Genomic DNA, 19,962 nt, shown 5'->3' with positions numbered 1-19,962 from the left:
TCCCCATTGTACGTTTCCACCTTCTTAGCATCTATTCTAACTCCTTCCTGTGCCTACAGCAACCTGGACCATGATGTTCTTCTCTTCTTTCACCTGGTCCCAAGAAACCCACAGTCCATTTTGAGTATAAATTAACTAATTCAGTATTATGGACTGAATTGTGTCTCTTGCTCACCCTGCAAATTCATATGTTGAAGTCCTAACTGTCAATGTGACTGTATTTGGAGACACAGCCTTTAAGGGAGTAATTAAGGTTAAATGAGGCATAAGGGTGGGGCCCTAGTCCAATAAGGCTGATACCTTATTATAAGAAGAGGAAGAAATACCAGGAATGAGCACACATAAAAGAAAGACCACGTAAGGACACAGGGAGAAGGTAGCTATCTACAAGCCAGGAAGAGTGGTCTTACCAGAAACAACCTGCCTTAATCTTGGACTTCTAGCCTCCAGAACTGCAAGGAAATAAATTTCTGTTATTTTATTTAAGTCAGTGGTTCCCAACCTTTTTGGCACCAGGGACCGGTTTCGTGGAAGACAATTTTTCCAGGGACTGGGTCGGGGGATGGGGGGTTGGGACGCTTCAGGCAGTAATGAGAACGATGTAGGGGATGGTTCAGGTAGTAATGTGAGCAATGGGGAGCGGCAGAAGAAGCTTTGCTTGCTGGCCTGCCGCTCACCTCCTGCTGTGTGGCCCGGTTCTTAACAGGCTACGGTCTGCAGCCCGGGGGTTGGGGGCCCCTAGTTTAAGTTACCTAGCCTGTGGTATTCTGTTATGGCAGCTAGACCAGACTAATAAACCCAGATTATAGTTCATTTTCCTATCATTCTTCTACCTCCTTGCCTAAGTGAAACCTAACTTTTCCTGAGATTGCTTTTAATTAGCAGTGCCTGCTTTTGCCATGCCTTGAAAAGTACTTTTCACTTTCCTCCCTGCTGCCAAGTTCATACCATGTTTTGAAGCTTTCCTTATTTGAAGTAAAGTTGGCCCCTGTAGTTTATGCATTTAGGCCATCCCTTTTCACTGAAATTACCCACAGAATTTTTGAACCTCTTCCAATCCCTCTTGTCAACATTAGACTTTTTCACCTAGATTTCTTTTAGTAAATGCTATTCTCTGAATCAATATCTGCAGAAACTCACAGTTCTTGAATTAATCATTTTCAGAACCCTTTAATTCCACTCTCCATATGTTATTCGATGGCCTTGGAGCTGTTTTATGTAGAGGCCCTGCACTCTGGGCAAAGGAAGGCTGTGGTACTTTTAAAATATTCCTCTAATTCTTGATATTTCTCCCTTCAAAAGGCAGTGTTTGATTTCTCCCTTTTGAATGTGGGCTGGATTTAGTGATTTGTTTCTGACAAATAGAATGTGGAGAAAGTGATGGTACATAAAGTAACTTCTGAGACTAGGTCATAAAAGACATCACCTTTCCTTCCTTGTTCTTTCTGTCTCTTGGATTCCTCACTCTGGTGTGGGCAGCTGACACGTTGTGATGTTATGAAGGCACTCAAGGAGCCCTATGGAAAGGCCCACATGGTAAGAAACTGGGGCCTTCTCTCAATAGACAGTAGGAACTTAGGTCTCCTACCAACAGACTGTGAGTGTGCTACCTTAGAAATAGATCTGCCAGCCCCAGTTAAACCTTAGGTGACCACAGCTGCTGGCTGAAATCTTGACTACAACCTCATGAGAGGCTCTGAGTCAGAACCCACCCAGACCCACCCTGACTGTTGAAATTGGGATAATAAATATCTGTTGTTTTAAGTTGCTGAGTTTCGGGGTAATATTCACATAGCAGTAGATAATTATGACTTTCATGTCTGGAAGCATGGGAGCAAGGAGATTAATTAGAAGGCTGTAGTGATTTCTCAAAGAGATGATTGTCACTTGGATTCCAGTGTGTTAGTGAATTAGACTCTGAAGTGAGGAGGAAAGGGAGGCGCCAAGATGACCTCTCAGTTTTGACTTGTGTTCCATCTACTGAGATAAAGAAGATGAAGGGAAGAACAGATTTGAGAGGAAAGAAATTTTAAAATTTGGTGAACCTACTTGACACCATGTCCAGTGACAATGACAAGAAAGCAACTGAGCAAGAATGCAGTCTAGAGCTCAGCGAGGTCAGGGCTGGGAATATAAATTTGGAACCAGAAGCAAATGGATGTAGGTTTTAATCACTGGACCATATCAGGTCGCCTAAATATAGAAAGGGATCTGGAGCCAAGTTGTATGTTGTTCTATCATTTGGAGATCAAGTGGAAGAGAGGAAGTAGCAAAGAAAACTGAGAGTATTGTCCAGAGAAGTAGGGTGAAAATCAGAAGAACGTGGAAAATCATTTAGTGAGAGTGTCTCAAAGGGAGAGGACCTTTAGTGTTTACTGATTCTGAGAGTGAGAACATAAAAATATCCATTGGAATTGGCCACTGACTTGCAACTGATGACCTCTACAAGAGCCGGCTGCTGTAATTGGAGAAATATGAATGGAAGACAGACTGAAGTGAGTGGATGGCTGACTTTTAAACATTTTGTCTCTTTCTTATTGAATGAACAATTTCTACCTTTATTTGAGGCATTTATTTCTTTTTATCTTTCCCCCCAAATAGATTAATGCTCTTTGTACATAAGAACTTGTGGTTTCTCCAGAATCTCAGGGCAGAGAGCCTTCAACTTAATAGTTGAACAAGAAATATTTATTGAATTGAATTAGACTCTTGCACAACCAACAAAATTATAGAACAGACAAGAAAGAAAACTGTAGGTCATTAAAAACATCCCATGAAGGATTACTATAACCATTTGAGACGGACTTTTAGGTACGGGGGGTCCTTCTCCAGTCCTAGTTCTTTCAAAAGCTTATCCTGTCTTAAAGAAATTTTCACATTTGCAAAATCAAAATCAACAAAGCCTGTTGGATATGCAAAAACTGTTAAATGGCATTAGATGGCTGATTTGCTTAGTATTCCTAAAATGTGTCCCTGATGCAAACAAAACAAAACAAAAATGACAAAGCAGAACAAAATAAAACAAAACCTAGATAAAATTTGGGCTGTTGCCAAATGGTTGAAGTTCTAAAAAGAAGAAATAAGGTAATAAAAAATGGGATGTTAACAAAAACCTAAAGCACAGTCACAGTTCTCTTTTCCTGATTGACTAAAACTTTTAGCACATATTTTAAAAGAAATGTTTTACCTTTAAGAATGAAAGCAATTCAAGTTGTGAGTGTCATTTTAGGGCTTACAGCATTTTTAAGATTCTACAGTGTGGAAAAGAGATACTTTGGGTTTCTTTCTAAGTCAGCATTGTGCAAGCTCAAGAGAATATTAACTGTAGGATTTTCTAGCTCTATTAAATATTCAGAAGCTTCCCTTCTGTTGTCTCTGTATCAAGGGCAAATCCTGTAAACCTTGCTTTGGAAGCTCTGAAATGAGCTAAATAATCTGTGAAAACCACCATTTCTTTCTCTAGCTAGAAGATATATTTTTTAAAAGTATGTAAAGGAGGGCTTCCCTGGTGGCGCAGTGGTTGAGAGTCCGCCTGCCGATGCAGGGGACGCGGGTTCATAACCCGGTCCGGGAAGATCCCACATGCCGCGGAGCAGCTGGGCCTGTGAGCCATGGCCACTGAGCCTGCGCGTCCGGAGCTTGTGCTCCACAACGGGAGAGGCCACAACAGTGAGAGGCCCGCGTACCGCAAAAAAAAAAGTATGTAAAGGAGGAGAACCCAGCTCATACATGTCCATTCATGCAAGTTTCAGACATTTTTAGATACTTTAGGAACAAAATGTATAGTTGACTTTGTCCAAGTAATGAACGCACAATTGCTTTCTATCCTGACACCTGTTTTCTTAGTTATTTTTGCTTATGTAGAATCAGCATTTGGTTATTATATCAGTTATTTTATAAGGACCTTGAAAAAGTACTATATATAAAGATCCATAAGATAAATCAGGAATAAAGCTTAGGAATTTCATTTTCCTGGCTTTGCTGCTTTTGCACTATTCTTGAAAAAAGTTTAGCATGTGTGCGTGCATGAGTGTCTGCATGCATATATGTGTATAAAATGCTATTTATTGGAATACTGTAATATTTATTTTCTAAATATTTGTGTTCAGTAGGGTTTAAGATTCTTGTGTTGAAAAAAAGGTGAATTCAGAGAAGCAATATATGTTACAAAACAGAGAGCTTTGACCTTAATCTCTACACCTCGGTTCACTTTTCTTTAAAATGGGTTAGTGGAATCCACTGTGCAATATGTTTGCAGGATTAGAAGAGATGCAAATTATTTTTTTAGGACAGATGCCCTCACTGAATTTTACCTGTTAATATTATTATTGCTTTGGTTTTAGATTGTTATTTTTATTATTTTTTGGTTGCTATTTTTAAATGACAAAGGCAGTGTTGCTTTTGGCATCTTAAAACTATCCCTAGTTTTTTAAAGTGTCACTTATTAATCATATAAACTGTCATTGGTGGCATAGCCTGGAATTTCTTAGTTTCCTGATGTCTCTGAGGACAACGGACACCGAATTAGATTTGGGAGGTAGAATTAGTTAAAAACAGTATAAAACAATTGTGTAGTTACCATATTTTGCTAATTGGTTATGGATAGAAAATGTCTATGATTTAGACAGTTTTATAGTACTTGGGAATGTTTGGTATTAGCCTATGGTATTAGCTTTCATTACTAAGCTCTTATCTTCACAATTTCAGAATTATGGTCTGGTGCTGTATTAGCTGAATAACTTTTTATATTTTCTAGAATTGGCCCATTTTGTTTATTCTTATAGCACGTAAAGCCAAAAAATTAAAAATTGGTAATGATCTCTATGAATATTTATGCTTTTATTTCCTTTACATTAGCATGGATCCAAAAAAATATTGCAGTGATTTATGTCAAAGAGTGTTCTTCAATTATATCTCAATAAAACTAGAAGAAAAAAAGAATAGTTCTAATAAACAAATAAAATGTTCTGCCTATGTTTTCCTCTAGGAGTTTCATAGTATCTGGCCTTACATTAGGTTTTTAATCCATTCTGAGTTTATTTTTGTGTATGGTGTTAGAGAATGTTAGTTGTTGAGTTCAGTTACATATATTTTAATGCTAACCTGAAAGAGAAAATGATGAAACATAAAAATATACCACACTTTCCCCCTGTTTCTCTCAGCCTATTATATATACCTGGAGATTCTACTTGAATGTTTGCTTCGAGGTTGATTGACCTAATACCTTCTATGTAGAATCTGGACCTTGAGGACTTCTACTTCATAATTGCTAATTGGAAAAAAAAAGGAGAGAGAGAGAGAGTTTGGGGCACTCTATGTTGCTAAGCATGGGCACTGAGCTTATGGAGAAAAAGTAACTACTCACTGGACGCACAAGCCAATATTTTAGTAGGATATTCCCAGTCTGAAACTGCCTTGGGTGAAATATCAGTTCTGTGAATTCAGTCAACATGCTACATTTTGTCTGGAAAGCTTTCTAACATTTTAATTAGTATTTAACATGCCTCTTTTTATTTTCATTTAATGCTTGTAGGAGTCTGTGGTCTTATCACAGGGGAAAAGGAAGAGAAAGATGGCAGTATAAGTTTCTTCCCCAACTCCCTGGTAAGATACAAACTTCATTAACAGAATGAATGGAAGCTAACATTGGCAACATTTGGACCTGTGAGCCAATTCAGTTTGCTTCAGCTGTAAATTTGGCTTTTTTGCTTCAATATGCGGACTTTCATTTTTCATTTCTGTTACTTCCTTTTTTCACATCATTTTTATCCTCATTAGAATATAGTCTACCTTATTTTGTTAATTTATTCATTCTTTTATTAATTTTTCCATCCTTCTATTCTTCCATCCAGCCATACTAAATACTAACTACTGTGACAGAAGCAGGAGGTACAGAAATGAATATGAAATCATTCCAGTCCTTAAACAGTTCCCAGTTCAGTGAAGAGGAAAAACAAATAAAACCTTCTTTTTCCCCATTTATTTCCTTTTTAATTTTTAAAAAATATTATTCAATCTAACCTCATATTTACCCATCTCGGCTTAACTCAGTGAGTCAGGAACAAAAGAAGACATTTTCTATATCCAAGACTCTTAGATTTAAGTTCAGGTAAAGTACACAAGTTCCTTGCTAAAGGAATCCAAATGTGGCCTCTGGATAATTCTAGATCTTCAAGGTTTCTGGAGTCACCCTTTCATTTGATACTCAAACTAAGTTCCTAGTAAACTGAGACCCTATTCTTCATTCCATGGGAAGCTCTGTCTCCCAATATCTCCAAGGACTTTATTGGGAGCTGCATTTCTCCTTATTACGTTTTACTTTTATTTGTTACTCTCTTGTGGTTTTGAATCTCAGTACGTATTTTGCCTCTCGTGGTTGACTGATGTCCTCTTTTTGTTCTCCCATGGTCCAATGCCTTCATTACTCAAAGCACCTTCAACACCAAGCTGTTTTGTACAACCACCTTTTGTTGAAGGCCTAACAGAGCAAGCATCATCTTAGAATTTAATATTCTCCATTGGTCTCCCAAAGTTCTGCTGCTGTACCTGTGGGGGGATTTCTCAACTGTTTGTGCTCATATTATGGACCTCTCCTCCTTCACTTTAGAGACATTTTCCACTTCCTTCTCTTCAGAATTCAACTTCCTTCCAAGGTCCTCACTTGCAGGCTGATAGAGGCCAACTTCCAATTTCCTACCATGTTATTATGAAGCATACTTTGGTTCTCAGTTACAACTCTTGTTCTAGACCATACCTAGTGTCCTTAGCCTTTATAAATAAAAAATGACCTATCAAGCTGATTTTTAAGCAAAATAATGAGGTACTTCTAAGATGAATGTTGTATATTTCCAGGAATATCAAAGTTTGTTTCCATTCTTTATACTCTTTTTAGTTTCCGATTATAGTACTATCACACTCCAGCAGATTTACAAAGTCTTTAAAAGCTAAAGATATACTGAGTTATAAAGATTACAATGAAGAATAATACAAATACAAAAATCATCATGTAGTTCTTTAAATTATGCTAAAAAAATATTTATAAATGCAAGTTCCAATGACATAAAAACAGACAATTTTTGGTTTCTAAAGTTTTGTGTCTTAGAATTGTGTATATTTAGAAACTATTCCGTTGCTTTGTTTATTCACAGGTATTTGTGTAGTTCTTTAAAGCAGATAATCTCAGGCCAAAGTTTTTTTTTTTTTTTTAGTCTTTTTGTGTATCTCTTATGTATTTGGCGAGATCTGTATATCTCGTCCATTGAAGATCAACCAGGGGCAAAAAAAGAGGTGGTTTCAATCTCTTCTTGAAACTTAGATCTTTTCAGTGTCATGGTTGAGATGCAGGATATTAGGGAAGAGCTTTGGGTTTGGGATATACCCTATTATTTCTAAATAATGGCCTCCCTCCACTTGACTGATGACCTCCTCCTGCTGAATAATTCATTTGTTTAGACATTCAAGGAATAGTCTCTTGGTATTCATTAAGCATGCTCAATCTAAGAGCATTATAGAAATCTGCCAGCTTCTTTGAAAGCCTCTGGTGGTGACAAATGGCAACAGTGCCATTTACTAAAACAACTGGGTTTCAAGTTTTCAGATCTTTAATATTAAGAAGTATGTGATCCCAAGATAAATAAAGGTTTCAACATATTTGTATTCTACATTTGAGAGTTTGGTAGTTATGGGAACAGAATCGGGGGCAAAACTTACCAAGTTAGTGTCTCAGGTCTATCACTTTGTAATCTTATGACTTTGGAGAAGTGACAAACTCTATGACTGTAAAAGGTGTTGGTGTAGTGTTGTTATGAGTGTTGACGTGAGTTAATTACGTAAATTGCTTTGAAGACTGTCTGGCGCTAGTAAGAACTACATGAGTGAGAGCTTTTATTATTATTCTGTATTAGTAGGTGTGTATTCATATATTATTGACCAAAGAAATGTTGAATTTAAAAAAAATCCTGCAACTTTATAACATATTACTTTAACATTTGGAGTTCTTTTTCAGGACAGGAAGAAGACTGCCTTTTAATTTGTTCCTTAACTCTTTCTCTCTCTTCAGTCTCGATGCCTCCTCTTCCTAGATTTGCTTTTTTGGACAAGACTCTGCCTTAAGTTGATATAATATAAATGGTAACATAGCTCAAATTTTTTTTTTCATGTTCATACCTCATGACAATCTGAACATTATAGAAGAAACCTACAGTTAAATATGGGTGGCTACCAAATTTCTATCAGTGTGGACTGTACCTTTTATTTATGGTTGTAAATCTTGATCTAATATGTGAAGATCTCTAGGATGGTAAAAAATATCTGGAGCCATTGTCTACATTTATTTTTTTTTCAGCCTGTTGCCCTTTAACATTCTTTTGCAAGGATTTTTATGCTCTTTTCACAGGTATAGTGTCTTACACAAAAGAGTCAAATTATTTTCCAACATAAATCAAAACTTTTTGCCTATATAAGCTGAAAACAGAACTTGAAACATATCATCAGTGCAACTCTAATGAATGTTCCCTACACGTCTTCTTACACTTGAGAAACATGCCAAGTGAAATCTTCAAATATATGTTTATACTTTTTCTACTACAGGAATTGATACATTTAGATTTGGATTGAAATATATTATGTTTAGATCACTCTGTGTTTCTTCTTTTATTTCTTTTTTTTTTTTTTTTCTCTACAGTTTATTGCTTTTGCTTCTTTATTCTTCATCCTGGTTTCAATCACAACTTTTTGCCTGGAGACACACGAAGCTTTCAATATTGTTAAAAACAAGACAGAACCAGTCATCAATGGCACAAGTGTCGTTCTACAGTATGAAATCGAAACAGATCCTGCCTTGACGTATGTAGAAGGAGTGTGCGTGGTATGGTTTACTTTTGAATTTTTAGTCCGTATTGTTTTTTCCCCCAATAAACTTGAATTCATCAAAAACCTCTTGAATATCATTGACTTTGTGGCCATCCTACCCTTCTACTTAGAGGTGGGACTCAGTGGGCTGTCATCCAAAGCTGCTAAAGATGTACTTGGCTTCCTCAGGGTGGTCAGGTTTGTCAGGATCCTGAGAATCTTCAAGCTCACCCGCCATTTTGTAGGTCTGAGGGTGCTTGGACACACGCTTCGAGCAAGTACTAATGAATTTTTGCTGCTGATCATCTTCCTGGCTCTAGGAGTTTTGATATTTGCTACTATGATCTACTATGCGGAGAGAGTAGGAGCTCAACCCAATGACCCTTCAGCTAGTGAGCACACGCAGTTCAAAAACATTCCTATTGGGTTCTGGTGGGCTGTAGTGACCATGACTACCTTGGGCTATGGAGATATGTACCCCCAAACGTGGTCAGGGATGCTTGTGGGAGCCCTGTGTGCTCTGGCTGGAGTACTGACAATAGCCATGCCGGTGCCTGTCATTGTCAACAATTTTGGAATGTACTACTCCTTGGCAATGGCGAAGCAGAAACTTCCAAGAAAAAGAAAGAAGCACATCCCTCCTGCCCCTCAGGCAACCTCGCCTACATTTTGCAAGACAGAATTAAATATGGCCTGTAATAGCACACAGGGTGACACGTGTCTGGGCAAAGACAATCGGCTTCCGGAACATAACAGATCAGGTAAGGCACGATTTCAAATGCATGCCATTAAATACTTTATAGACCAGTATGTCCCTGAAATAGAAGGCAAGCATTCTCATTTTCCGCAAATTTTCATGAGTTTTCCATTCTACCCCTTCACAAAAAATTTGTTTGTGTCAGGCTTGTAGATAGCTAGATTATAGCTTTTCTAAATGAATCCTAAGTAGAAGTCTGCATAGCTGGCTATAGAGCTCTCCTGCTTTAGTGGGAATGCCCTTTGCTGATGGTACCAATATTTTCTTTTGCCTGTTTGTTGCTTTTGTGCCAATGTTTCTTTGTTTCCCTGCACGATGTGATGGTACGATACTGGACATTTTCCATCCTTCATTCTCAAAATGTTGATCTCCATATCATTTGGCTTGGCGTGTTTGTCTCAGTTTTATCTCTGCCACATGGGGCCATGCATTTTAACCTAATTCACAAGAAGAAGATATGTAAGAAGAGTGGACGTTTACATTTCAAAGGCCTAAACACCAAAGAGGTGATATGTAAGATGTCCCTTTTCAAAGTAAATAGCTTCCTCAGTAATATTACGGAGGGTTCATTAAGTTTTCATTATTCTTAAATTAGGATATTTCAATATAATCCCTTTGGATTGGGTAAGGTGCTATGTAATATAATCAGCCCAACATTATTCAGGGGCTAGATGATCTGCTTTGGCTAATCAATGGCAAGGTTGAATTTCTCTGTGGATTTCCTTTTTTATGCACTCTGCATTGGGCTTTGTTCCCTCCCAGAACTCAGTTTTGGATGATTTACTGCTTGAATTAGTTGAATTGCTACTCCTCTCTATTGTCATAAATAATCTAGGGTTGATTGTAGGCTGACATTCAGTTTGCCAAAGTGATAGTCAATAGTGTCATCTCTAGTCTATTATGTCTACTACAGATGAAATATTTTGTAGTTTACACAATTTAGATTTTGTCCACTATGAAAAGTTAAGGTATATGCATATACCTTAACTTTTTCTTGTAGAAAAATGACTTACTAGAATCCCATGTGAATAATTTTGCGTTATTTAGAAATAACAACAATTAAACAAAGCAAGCAAGGAAACAAACAAACAGAAAAGGCAAGTGACATTTTCACAGGTTCCCTCCTTAGCTTCCAAAAGTTATTATGGGGTACATGGGAAAAAAAAAAAAACTGGCTGGAACTGAACTGCTTTTTCAAAGATTTTATTCGCAGTCCTTATGTTTATTTAGTAGATTGTTTTGCAAATTCTGTCAATATGTATCTGAGAATTGTTACGCCAGGAATGTCTTTATGAAAGATGAAATTTAGTTGGTGTTACTGCTCTCATTAGACTGTTCTCACGTACTTGCGCAGAGCCCGTATGAAGGGCATGGAAATGAGGACACACTCTCAGCCTGGGCAAACATTGTTATAAGTTAGTATCTAGGCTGATAGGATGTGAAAGTCTTTGGCAAAAACATATAGAAGTAAACAGTTGTTTCAAGGGCATTTGAGAAGTTGATCTTTTTCCACTGGTATGCTCAAAAATATTATGTCACCTCAAAATAGAGAACCTGGACATGAAGTTTGTGAACTTCAGGATTATTTTCATTACAATTTATTGGGGAAAATTACTTTCAGAAAATAATAAAAGCATGCGTCTTAAAGCACTGCAAAGACAAATATTTACTTAGGAGTTTTTCCTTCAGTAGGCTCCACTTTCAAAGATGTCTATTTGCATTAACTAGATAACATGTCAAAAATGGAAAGATATTAACTTGTGTGCTACTTCATTATCACACTTATTTTGAATTCACATTAATTTTGTAAAAGTTATTGTCCTATTAGATAAAATCCAAAATGAAGTTAAAATTTCCCAAACAACATTTCTCTCCTTTTCAGTACATTTCCATTTTGCTCCACATAAATTTTTGTAATGAGTGGTGAAAATTCTTTTTCTTATCATGATGTGATTATTGTGTTTTGTATATCGAGTGACTGTACTATGGACATTCGGCGTAAACTCTTTGTACTGTCTCATTTCCTCATCCATCACTGTCTGTCAATGGGCATGGTGCTGTGACCAGTGTTATCAGGTGACGACAGTACAGGAAGTGAGCCGCCATTATCACCCCCAGAAAGGCTCCCCATCAGACGCTCTAGTACCAGAGACAAACACAGAAGAGGGGAAACATGTTTCCTACTGACGACAGGTGATTACACGTGTGCTTCTGATGGAGGGATCAGGAAAGGTAGGCATGAATTTAATCAGATCCTAACAGGTGACTTAGCAATTAAATGCTGCAAATATATGGAGTGCTGTAAAATGCTCTTTCATCATTTTCTAGGAGCAACTGTGCAATCATGGTGCTCTTTTCCTCATCATATCTTCTCTCTTTATAAACATTTAAAAATACATATCATAACAGCCGACTTGATTGTCATATCTAAAAGGCATTTCACCCTTCTTTTTTTTTTTACATTTTGTTTTTTCATTTGTCTATGGGCAGAATTGTAATGAAGTATTTAAAAATTAAGTCACTCGTCTAATTACTTTAATACAATGGATTCAGCAGTCTTTAAAAGTTATCTTTTTTCCTACAATGAATTAAACTCACTAGTTGACACTATGCATATATTTGATAAGTAATTAATAATTTAAAACAATAATAAAGCTTTTTTCAAAGTAAAACATTAAACGTACTCTAGTTGTCTCTTATCCAGTATTGGGCCACTTTTCCTAGTGGTTTACCTGAATGTCAGAAGGTTGCTAAGGTACAAGATCCTCAGCCATATAGAACAATATACCCAATCACTGGAAAGGCTACTTGTGTACTTACAAAATGTATTGATGGAATTTTTCTTCAGGGCAGTAATAATTCTAAGTTTATTATTTTTTTAATTGACACTGAACAGTACGTGGCACATAGAAGATACTTAATAAATATTTGTTGAATGAATACATTGTATCGGACAGACATCTTTGTTAAGGAATATAACAAGATACTGAAGCTCCACTCCAGCACAGTTTCATTTCCCTAGATTGTGCCAGGCATCTATGACTATTCCTTAGGTGCTAGTTTTTGTCTTTGTTTTTGTTTTAGTAAATTTTACGAACCAACAATTGGACCCTTTTCTTCTCCTTAAGAAATAGTTTTGTGACACTTATAACCCACCATTGTCAAAGTGCTGGTATGCTCTTAGATTACCTCCTACTTTGAGAATTCCAGTGGCTTTAGTGTCATGGTTATTTTTCTCTGTTTATTGACAGAATAGAGAAAGAACTATTAATTTCTTATGAAGAAATAATAATTTCTTATGCAGTTGACTGAATTTGAACGAAAAGCCACTCCAAAACTTTCACGTTAGTGCAAGTGCATTTTTAAAATATTGTGCTTATTTGCTATTCATTGCAGTTTCTTCCTATTGAATACTTTACCATTTTAAGCCTAAAATATTTATTTTGTGATGACTGCTTTCTTTGAAATAGCTCATTACCCATGTTGTGCTTCTCTTTCATTTCTTCTGAGCACTTTACATTGTTCTTTCTGTCTCCATACCTGTGAGTCGTGAAAGAGAAGACAAAGGACTCTTCTTTTGTTTCTTTAATATGTAATATTTTAAATCCTTCTTCATTCTAAGAACTTTCAATCTCTACCTCTATCCCTTGCACCAAAATGTATTTCAATCATCTTAATAGATTTATTTGATTTTTTGCTATTTTACATTTAAATATCATGTTACAACAATTTTTAAATATTTTATAAAGATAGTTAATATTCTGTCATAGTATTTGAGCAAAATATATGTACATATATTAAATAATAATATCTAACTAATAATATAGAACATAGTATTTTAAGTGCATTGTAATCTTAAATCACTATACGTGTATATACATATATACTTATATATGTATATATGTATTTTTATGTAATATGTGGTTAGATTTATGTGCATTTTGAGCATCATTCAATAAAGTATCACATGCAATATTTATACTAGGGTTACATGTTTAAGGATCTAGATAGAATTTTTTTTTCTAGGTTAGAAAATATTTTGAATTTTAAACTGTCAAAGGGGATCACATTTGAAAAAAGACTGCAAGTTATAAAGCACTATATAAATATAGTTTTTCCATAAAATAGCAAACTTTCATGAGCAAAGTAATTCATAAGATATTCAGTTTATATGAGAAAACTATACATTCAATCTTATTTCACAAATACAAATTCTATCAGTGAGAACATCTTTGAAAACTCATCTATGAGCTTTTTATTCTTTGTCATTTCTCACCATAATCAACTTCGTTTTCATTCTTGCCCAATTCTTTTGCAGATTTGTGTTCTTTTCCTAGGTCTGATAACATTTCTGGCTAATTTCACTTAATCTTCTCAGTGTCTTATTTTGTCATGTCTATTAGAAATCCATTCATTTCTTCTCCTTTTTCCTTTATGTAGATTAGAGATGTCTCCTATTACTCCTACTCAGATATTTATTTCCTATATGATTTCTTCCTGGCCTTTCAAATTGGTTTCTACCTTAACCTGATTTTAGAGTTATGAAAATTCTCCCCTATGTACATGAGATAAATGACTGGATTCCCATTGTATTATTTTTCTATCAACAAATGTAAATGTAGTTGGGCATACATTAAGAAAACATGTGGATTCCCTAAAAGAGTAAACTCCCAAAACTTAGAACCTGTGTTTTTATTTATATAGTAGTTTTATGAAATCATTTTACATGAACACAAACATACCCATTGATAGTACATGAATAGGAAGTTTCAATACTGTCCCAAACTAATATGTGCTCTTAAAAGCTGTATAAAGTGTATACCATGTATTGGGTTCAACATTGTTTATTCTCATGAATTATATTTTTAGTCATTCCATTCAGTAGAAGTTTGATAAGGCAAAATTTTATCAAATTTTCTGTTCATAAATGAACCTCCAGAATAAAGGAACAATATATTTATATGAATAACTTATAATTTTACTAATTAAATACTTGTTACTAAATTATAAGGGAAGCCTTCTCAAATGGACATTGAAATCATAGTTATTAAAAATAAAAGACCTATAAATAGAATAAATAATATTTATGTTAATAACTATAATTCAGAAAAGTAAACATTGAGAATGGCAACCAAGATTTACATGTAACTAGCATGATTAATGTAAATTGTCAAACAGATTTTTTACCTTTTTGGAAGTCTTATAGAGAACATGGTGACAGTGAGGACAAAAGGTACATTTTTATAAGGATGAATTTTAGTTGTTAACAACCTCTTTGTTTCATACATATTCACTAGTTTGCTTTTAATCAAAACCAATCAATGTTTATAGTCTAGTTTACATTTTTCGGTTACACTAAAAATCCAAGTCAACTTGTATAAATTATTCTTTCTACAATTTCCAGTTATGTTTCCAATCGCATTACAGAAGAGTAGTGATAACTAGCCCTCCAGGCACGTGAAGATCCCTATGTAAGAAAAAATGACTTGCAATTCCTTTTTAATTATTTAAGACATTCTCCCATTAACTACTCCATTAGCTACCAAAGGAGAACAAAATATATATCACCTCCCATGCTTTATAGCTCAAAATACTAACAAAATATATAGGCAGATAATTAGCAGAAATTATGTCCTAGAGAACTTCATTGTAGTTAATGGAGGACATAAATTTCCATCTACAAAATATCAAAGAAGACATCTAATCTGCTGAAAGTTTGTGGGTGTATATGTAGGGAGAGGTTCCTATTATTCCAATCTTACCCCACAGTAGAGCTATTTAGTTTTCCTATCTACAACACTTTTTTCAGTGGAGCTGTCAGAACATTTATTTGCTAAGCTGTATAGTATAACTACTTTTTCAGTTAATAGTTGCCTGGCTTTTAAGACAATTTTACTTCTAACTTTATACTAGGTACTCCCTTCCTCATTTACCTGCCTCTAATCTTTCCTAATAAAAAATACTGCAATATATGAATCCTTCCAAAGGTGACCTTGATGGGGTGTTGCTTGAGTAGCTAAGGCAAATCAATAGGTTAGAGCTTGTGGGAAGTATCTTTCATTCTGTAAATTCATGATGATCATGAACAAAAGATTAGAATGCACGATAATAGAAAGAAAAGGTGGATTAAGATCAAATTGTTCTCAATTCCTGGCAGGGGAGAGTCAGCTGAAAATATATAATCAAAATCAGACTTTAATTTACTAAAATTATGACTCAATTTATATTCATTTCTTTTCTTTTTTTTTTTTTTTTTTACTTTTTTTTTTAAATACAAGGGATTAGAAATGGGCATTCATTCTACATCATCTAGATAATGGCATTAAAAACCATTATTTAGGAATCATCCTTTTAACCCCATAAGGCTGGAAGATTAAATATGCTGGAAAAGAGTTGTCCGCTTAAAGTTAAGCATGCTTTATTAGCTTAGTAATAATAAAAAGTGAAAAGAGAAAAAATAGCTCATTTTTTTTTAAGGAACATATTCTGAAATTTAAAAATATTTGCCAAATTTATATCTTACTTAAGTTGCTTTGCCTGATTCTTAAAAGCTTTCTGATATTGTGTATGCCAAAATTACATCAATACAGACTGTAATCTGCGAACGAATAGATTTTGAAGTATTGCAACAGTAATTTGTGATAGCTGGTTTAATCTTTTGGAAGTGACAACTACAGTGAGCTTCATTTTTTTTTTTTTTTAGAGTTGTAAATTGTCTCAATATTGAATTCTTTGTAAACAAATTCTTTGAGCTCAAAAATAGCACTTTTGATTACCCTGCATGATATTGTTTGTCTTTGTCTATTTTCTGGTTGAATTCAACTGATGTCTGTGCATTTTTTCATAAAAGGATATGAAAAATCCCGAAGCTTAAACAACATAGCGGGCTTGGCAGGCAATGCTCTGAGGCTCTCTCCAGTAACATCACCCTACAACTCTCCTTGTCCTCTGAGGCGCTCTCGATCTCCCATCCCATCTATCTTGTAAACCAAACTGCATCAGTCGGCTTAATTGTCTTAATTCAAGTACTGTTTATCCCATAATGGAAATAATTAAACATAGACTTACTCCAAGCTCCATTAATACAGTACCAATCCTGCATGATACTACTATCTGAAATCAGAAATGCCATTTGGGTAGCCAACAAATCTTATCCTGGCTTTAAATGAATCTTATCCTGGTAGTGCTACTACTTCTCCATATTAATTGCCCTGATCTCCTTTTGCAATAAAATGACAGATAGCATCAGATATTGGCCAGTACCCTAATACATAAACATATCTTCAGGGAGATATATTTAAACCAGTGTGCTTCCAAATGCCAACCACTTCATGGGAACTTCATTTCTTGTGACTCTCTAAACCATTCTGAAGATGTCTGGGATTCTATTTTGATTGCTCACAACATGACTTTGGTCAGCTCATTTGCATGGACCATCTTGTCTCTATCACCTGAAAGCAATGTCACAAAGTTCGGGGACCATGGATGGCTCGGGATATGTGTACTTGCATTGAACCATCCTGCTGATGTGAAAGTACTGGTCGACTGTTCTGCATGTTGAATTGTGGGGCATGGAGGGCGAGTTTCTCCCTGACATATTTTTTTTCTTATTCTTTGAAAAAAATATTTGTTTTAAAAGATTTAATTTCTTGATTGATTTACTTTTGTTCCAAAATGCTGTATTGGAGTTCTGAATATCTCTGGTTGTTTGCACACAGATAACTGCAAAGAGGTTGTCATTACTGGTTACACGCAAGCTGAGGCCAGATCTCTTACTTAATGGCTTGGGGAAGGCACAAAACATGAGAGAAAGGTAACTGCCAGCCAGGCTTGCATTGTTTAGATAGGAATTGCTGCTTGGTACTAGAGTCATATATTTTTTTTAAATCCCAGAATTTGTCATCATTTTCAGAGGCAGAGTGCCAAATATCATTCAAAGCTCTTGTCATTTTTACCCCCTTCCTTTATTTTAATTATTATTTTTTTTGCAAACAACAAGGAGCATTGTTGTTCACGGGAAGCTTTCTTGACCAGCCTTAAATTTCTGACTCACGGGATTAATCAGATTTTCAGGCAGTATTTAATCAGGTGCTTTGTCCTGTATGTTGTTCTGTCCGTTTGTCTTAGCTCCCTGTCTTAAGTGTATATGCCATCTGTCTCCATGAAGCACAGAAATGCCTTGATAAGGTCTTCATGATTTTAGTACTGGGTCTTCTCCCCTGCCCCTTGCCTTCTTTGGTTACTTGGAACAAGCCTCTCTGCTTGTTCACTCCAATGAAACCCCCAGGGTGTCTTATTCAGTCCAAGTGGAAGAAATTCTGTTTACACATCCCTACAAATGCAATAGCAGTAGTGTGTCTGGTGTACTGGGCATGAGAGGGAGGAAAAATGTCATACTATAAATTGAGAGATAAACAATATTTCTGAGGCATTTAGGATCCTAGAGACTGCTAATTCCTAATGCTCATGTTTATTTTCAGTTAGGAAGATAATTGCCACTTTTATGATTGGCCACATAACAAGTACTACTTTATATTCCTAAGTTCTAGAGCATGATCTGCATGTCAAAGACCTTGTACAGCAATGTATTTACTCAGACATAAACATCTGATATTTAGAAATTCAGTGATGCTTTTGATAACACCACACATAGAAAGTTATAATTACACACAGCTTTATGGTAAAGAAATTAATATACTGTCTGGTGCTGCTGTTATTGACTGCAGTGTTGTACAGAATTTATCATGGATTTTTGACTGCTGAAAAAGGGACTGTGGAATTTAGCCATACCAAGGACTGTACTGGAAACAGATTTCTGCTGCTGAATGTGCCCTGATGTGACCAGGTTGCACTTGGAAGAGATCCTCCCGTCTTCATGAGGCATTAAAAGTTCGTAAAAGAACTGTGGATGGAACTCATTTGGTGCTCCCCATATGAGTGGTCTGCTTGTGGACTGGCCAGCGTCCATGAAACAACTGTAAATACCAGCGTGTGTGCATGGATCAACAGCTTTGGCCATCTCACGTCAAAGGAAGCCAAATTCATGATCAACATCTCTGGAGCTTCAAGTAAGGCCCATACCTCTGTGAATTACCATCTCATGGAGTTGCAGTAGATTGTGCTGTGAATCATAAAAGCAGTGATATTGGTGTAGTATAGGTCTGTCTTAATTTCCCTTATTTCTCCTTTGTTGGTTGGATCCACAAACACTAACTGTATCATTTTTTTAATAAACCACTTATATGATCAGCTTGTCAGATTACGTTGTGAAATTTTCAGTGCCTATTTATCAAAACTGACCTATTTTGAATCCCACATTTGTTTAAGTTCTGAAAAATTGTTTGACTTAAAAAACTCACTAATATTACTTATAGTTTAAGTGTTTTGTCATTGTTACCTCAATTATTAATATGACAAAAAATAAAATTCTGGCAATGAGAGTATTTTTTTATTAAATGATCAAGGAACAATGTCAGTATATAGTAGAATATTAATTGAATTATATCCTAAAATGTATATTTTGCATAAAAGAGATATTCTTCAATCAATTACTTTTTTGTGTTTTGTGGCAAATTAAGCTTGTACTTGTCTTTAAATATGTTGCAGTTGAAACCGTATAAGAATTCTTCGTCTTGCTTAATCAGTATTTCCAGAATCTATTAGTTCCCCTGGGATTCTGAATATAACATATAACCTAATTATGAACCTCTGTATCGTGGACCTTTTGTGAACATCTCAAGGTGCATGCACATCCTTGTTGATAATTGATGGAAATGTAAATAACTGAAATGAAGAATAAAAGGCAAATAAGCTGGGGATAAACTTGAATCCTATCTGATTAAATTCTTCATATTCTTTTCTTGGCTCTTCTCTTTGTTTTGGAGTTTTCAACAGGCTTTACTATTTTTATGCATCATGATACCAAACCTAATACTCATACATTATAAAAAATTTGAGATGAAAGGATTTATAAACATAATAGCTCACATTTTCATTTAAGTCTTAGGCATGTGTCTTCCTTTTCTAAGTGCTTTTTTCTCTTATGATTCAGAAGTGGTAAAATTATGAATTATTATGGTATTTGATTTTTATATGGCATTTTATGACTAATACTGAATTTTCACTTACACTTTCCAACTTAATCATCACAGAGATTCTGGAGGTAAATATTTTTTGTTTTCATTTTATTGGTGGTGAAGTGAAGGATCACAGAGGCAAAACTGCCACAGATAATTTCCCCTGTCATAGTTTATTATGGTTTAAATATTTACTGAGCCTCTTGTTGTAAATACTTACCTTCCAAAGATGGCTTCTGTCTCACTTTTGGGTAATGGACCACTGTTTCAGCAGCGCAC

General features: G+C 35.4%; 1 protein-coding gene across 8 annotated transcripts in view; it reads left to right on the top strand.

The window, feature by feature from the left end:
- Positions 1–19,458, top strand: part of KCNC2 (potassium voltage-gated channel subfamily C member 2) — a 191,535-nt gene extending 172,077 nt beyond the window's left edge. For 4 of the 8 annotated variants that reach the window (XM_060025264.1, XM_060025262.1, XM_060025261.2 and 1 more), the window contains exons 3-5: positions 8,684–9,611; positions 11,675–11,839; positions 16,458–17,418. In XM_060025264.1, coding sequence (XP_059881247.1) covers positions 8,684–9,611; positions 11,675–11,839; positions 16,458–16,594 — 1,230 coding nt within the window. In that variant the 3' untranslated portion in view covers positions 16,595–17,418. Of the gene's footprint in view, positions 1–8,683; positions 9,612–11,674; positions 11,840–16,457; positions 17,421–18,333 lie in introns of those variants that run through there. The other 4 variants (XM_060025267.2, XM_060025269.2, XM_060025265.2 and 1 more) reach the window with 4 other exon arrangements.
- Positions 19,459–19,962: the final 504 nt, after the last annotated feature.

This window comes from Delphinus delphis, chromosome 11, assembly GCF_949987515.2.
Source record: "Delphinus delphis chromosome 11, mDelDel1.2, whole genome shotgun sequence".
In the NCBI taxonomy this organism is placed as follows: domain Eukaryota; kingdom Metazoa; phylum Chordata; class Mammalia; order Artiodactyla; family Delphinidae; genus Delphinus; species Delphinus delphis.
This window is presented reverse-complemented; position numbering and strand designations above follow the sequence as displayed.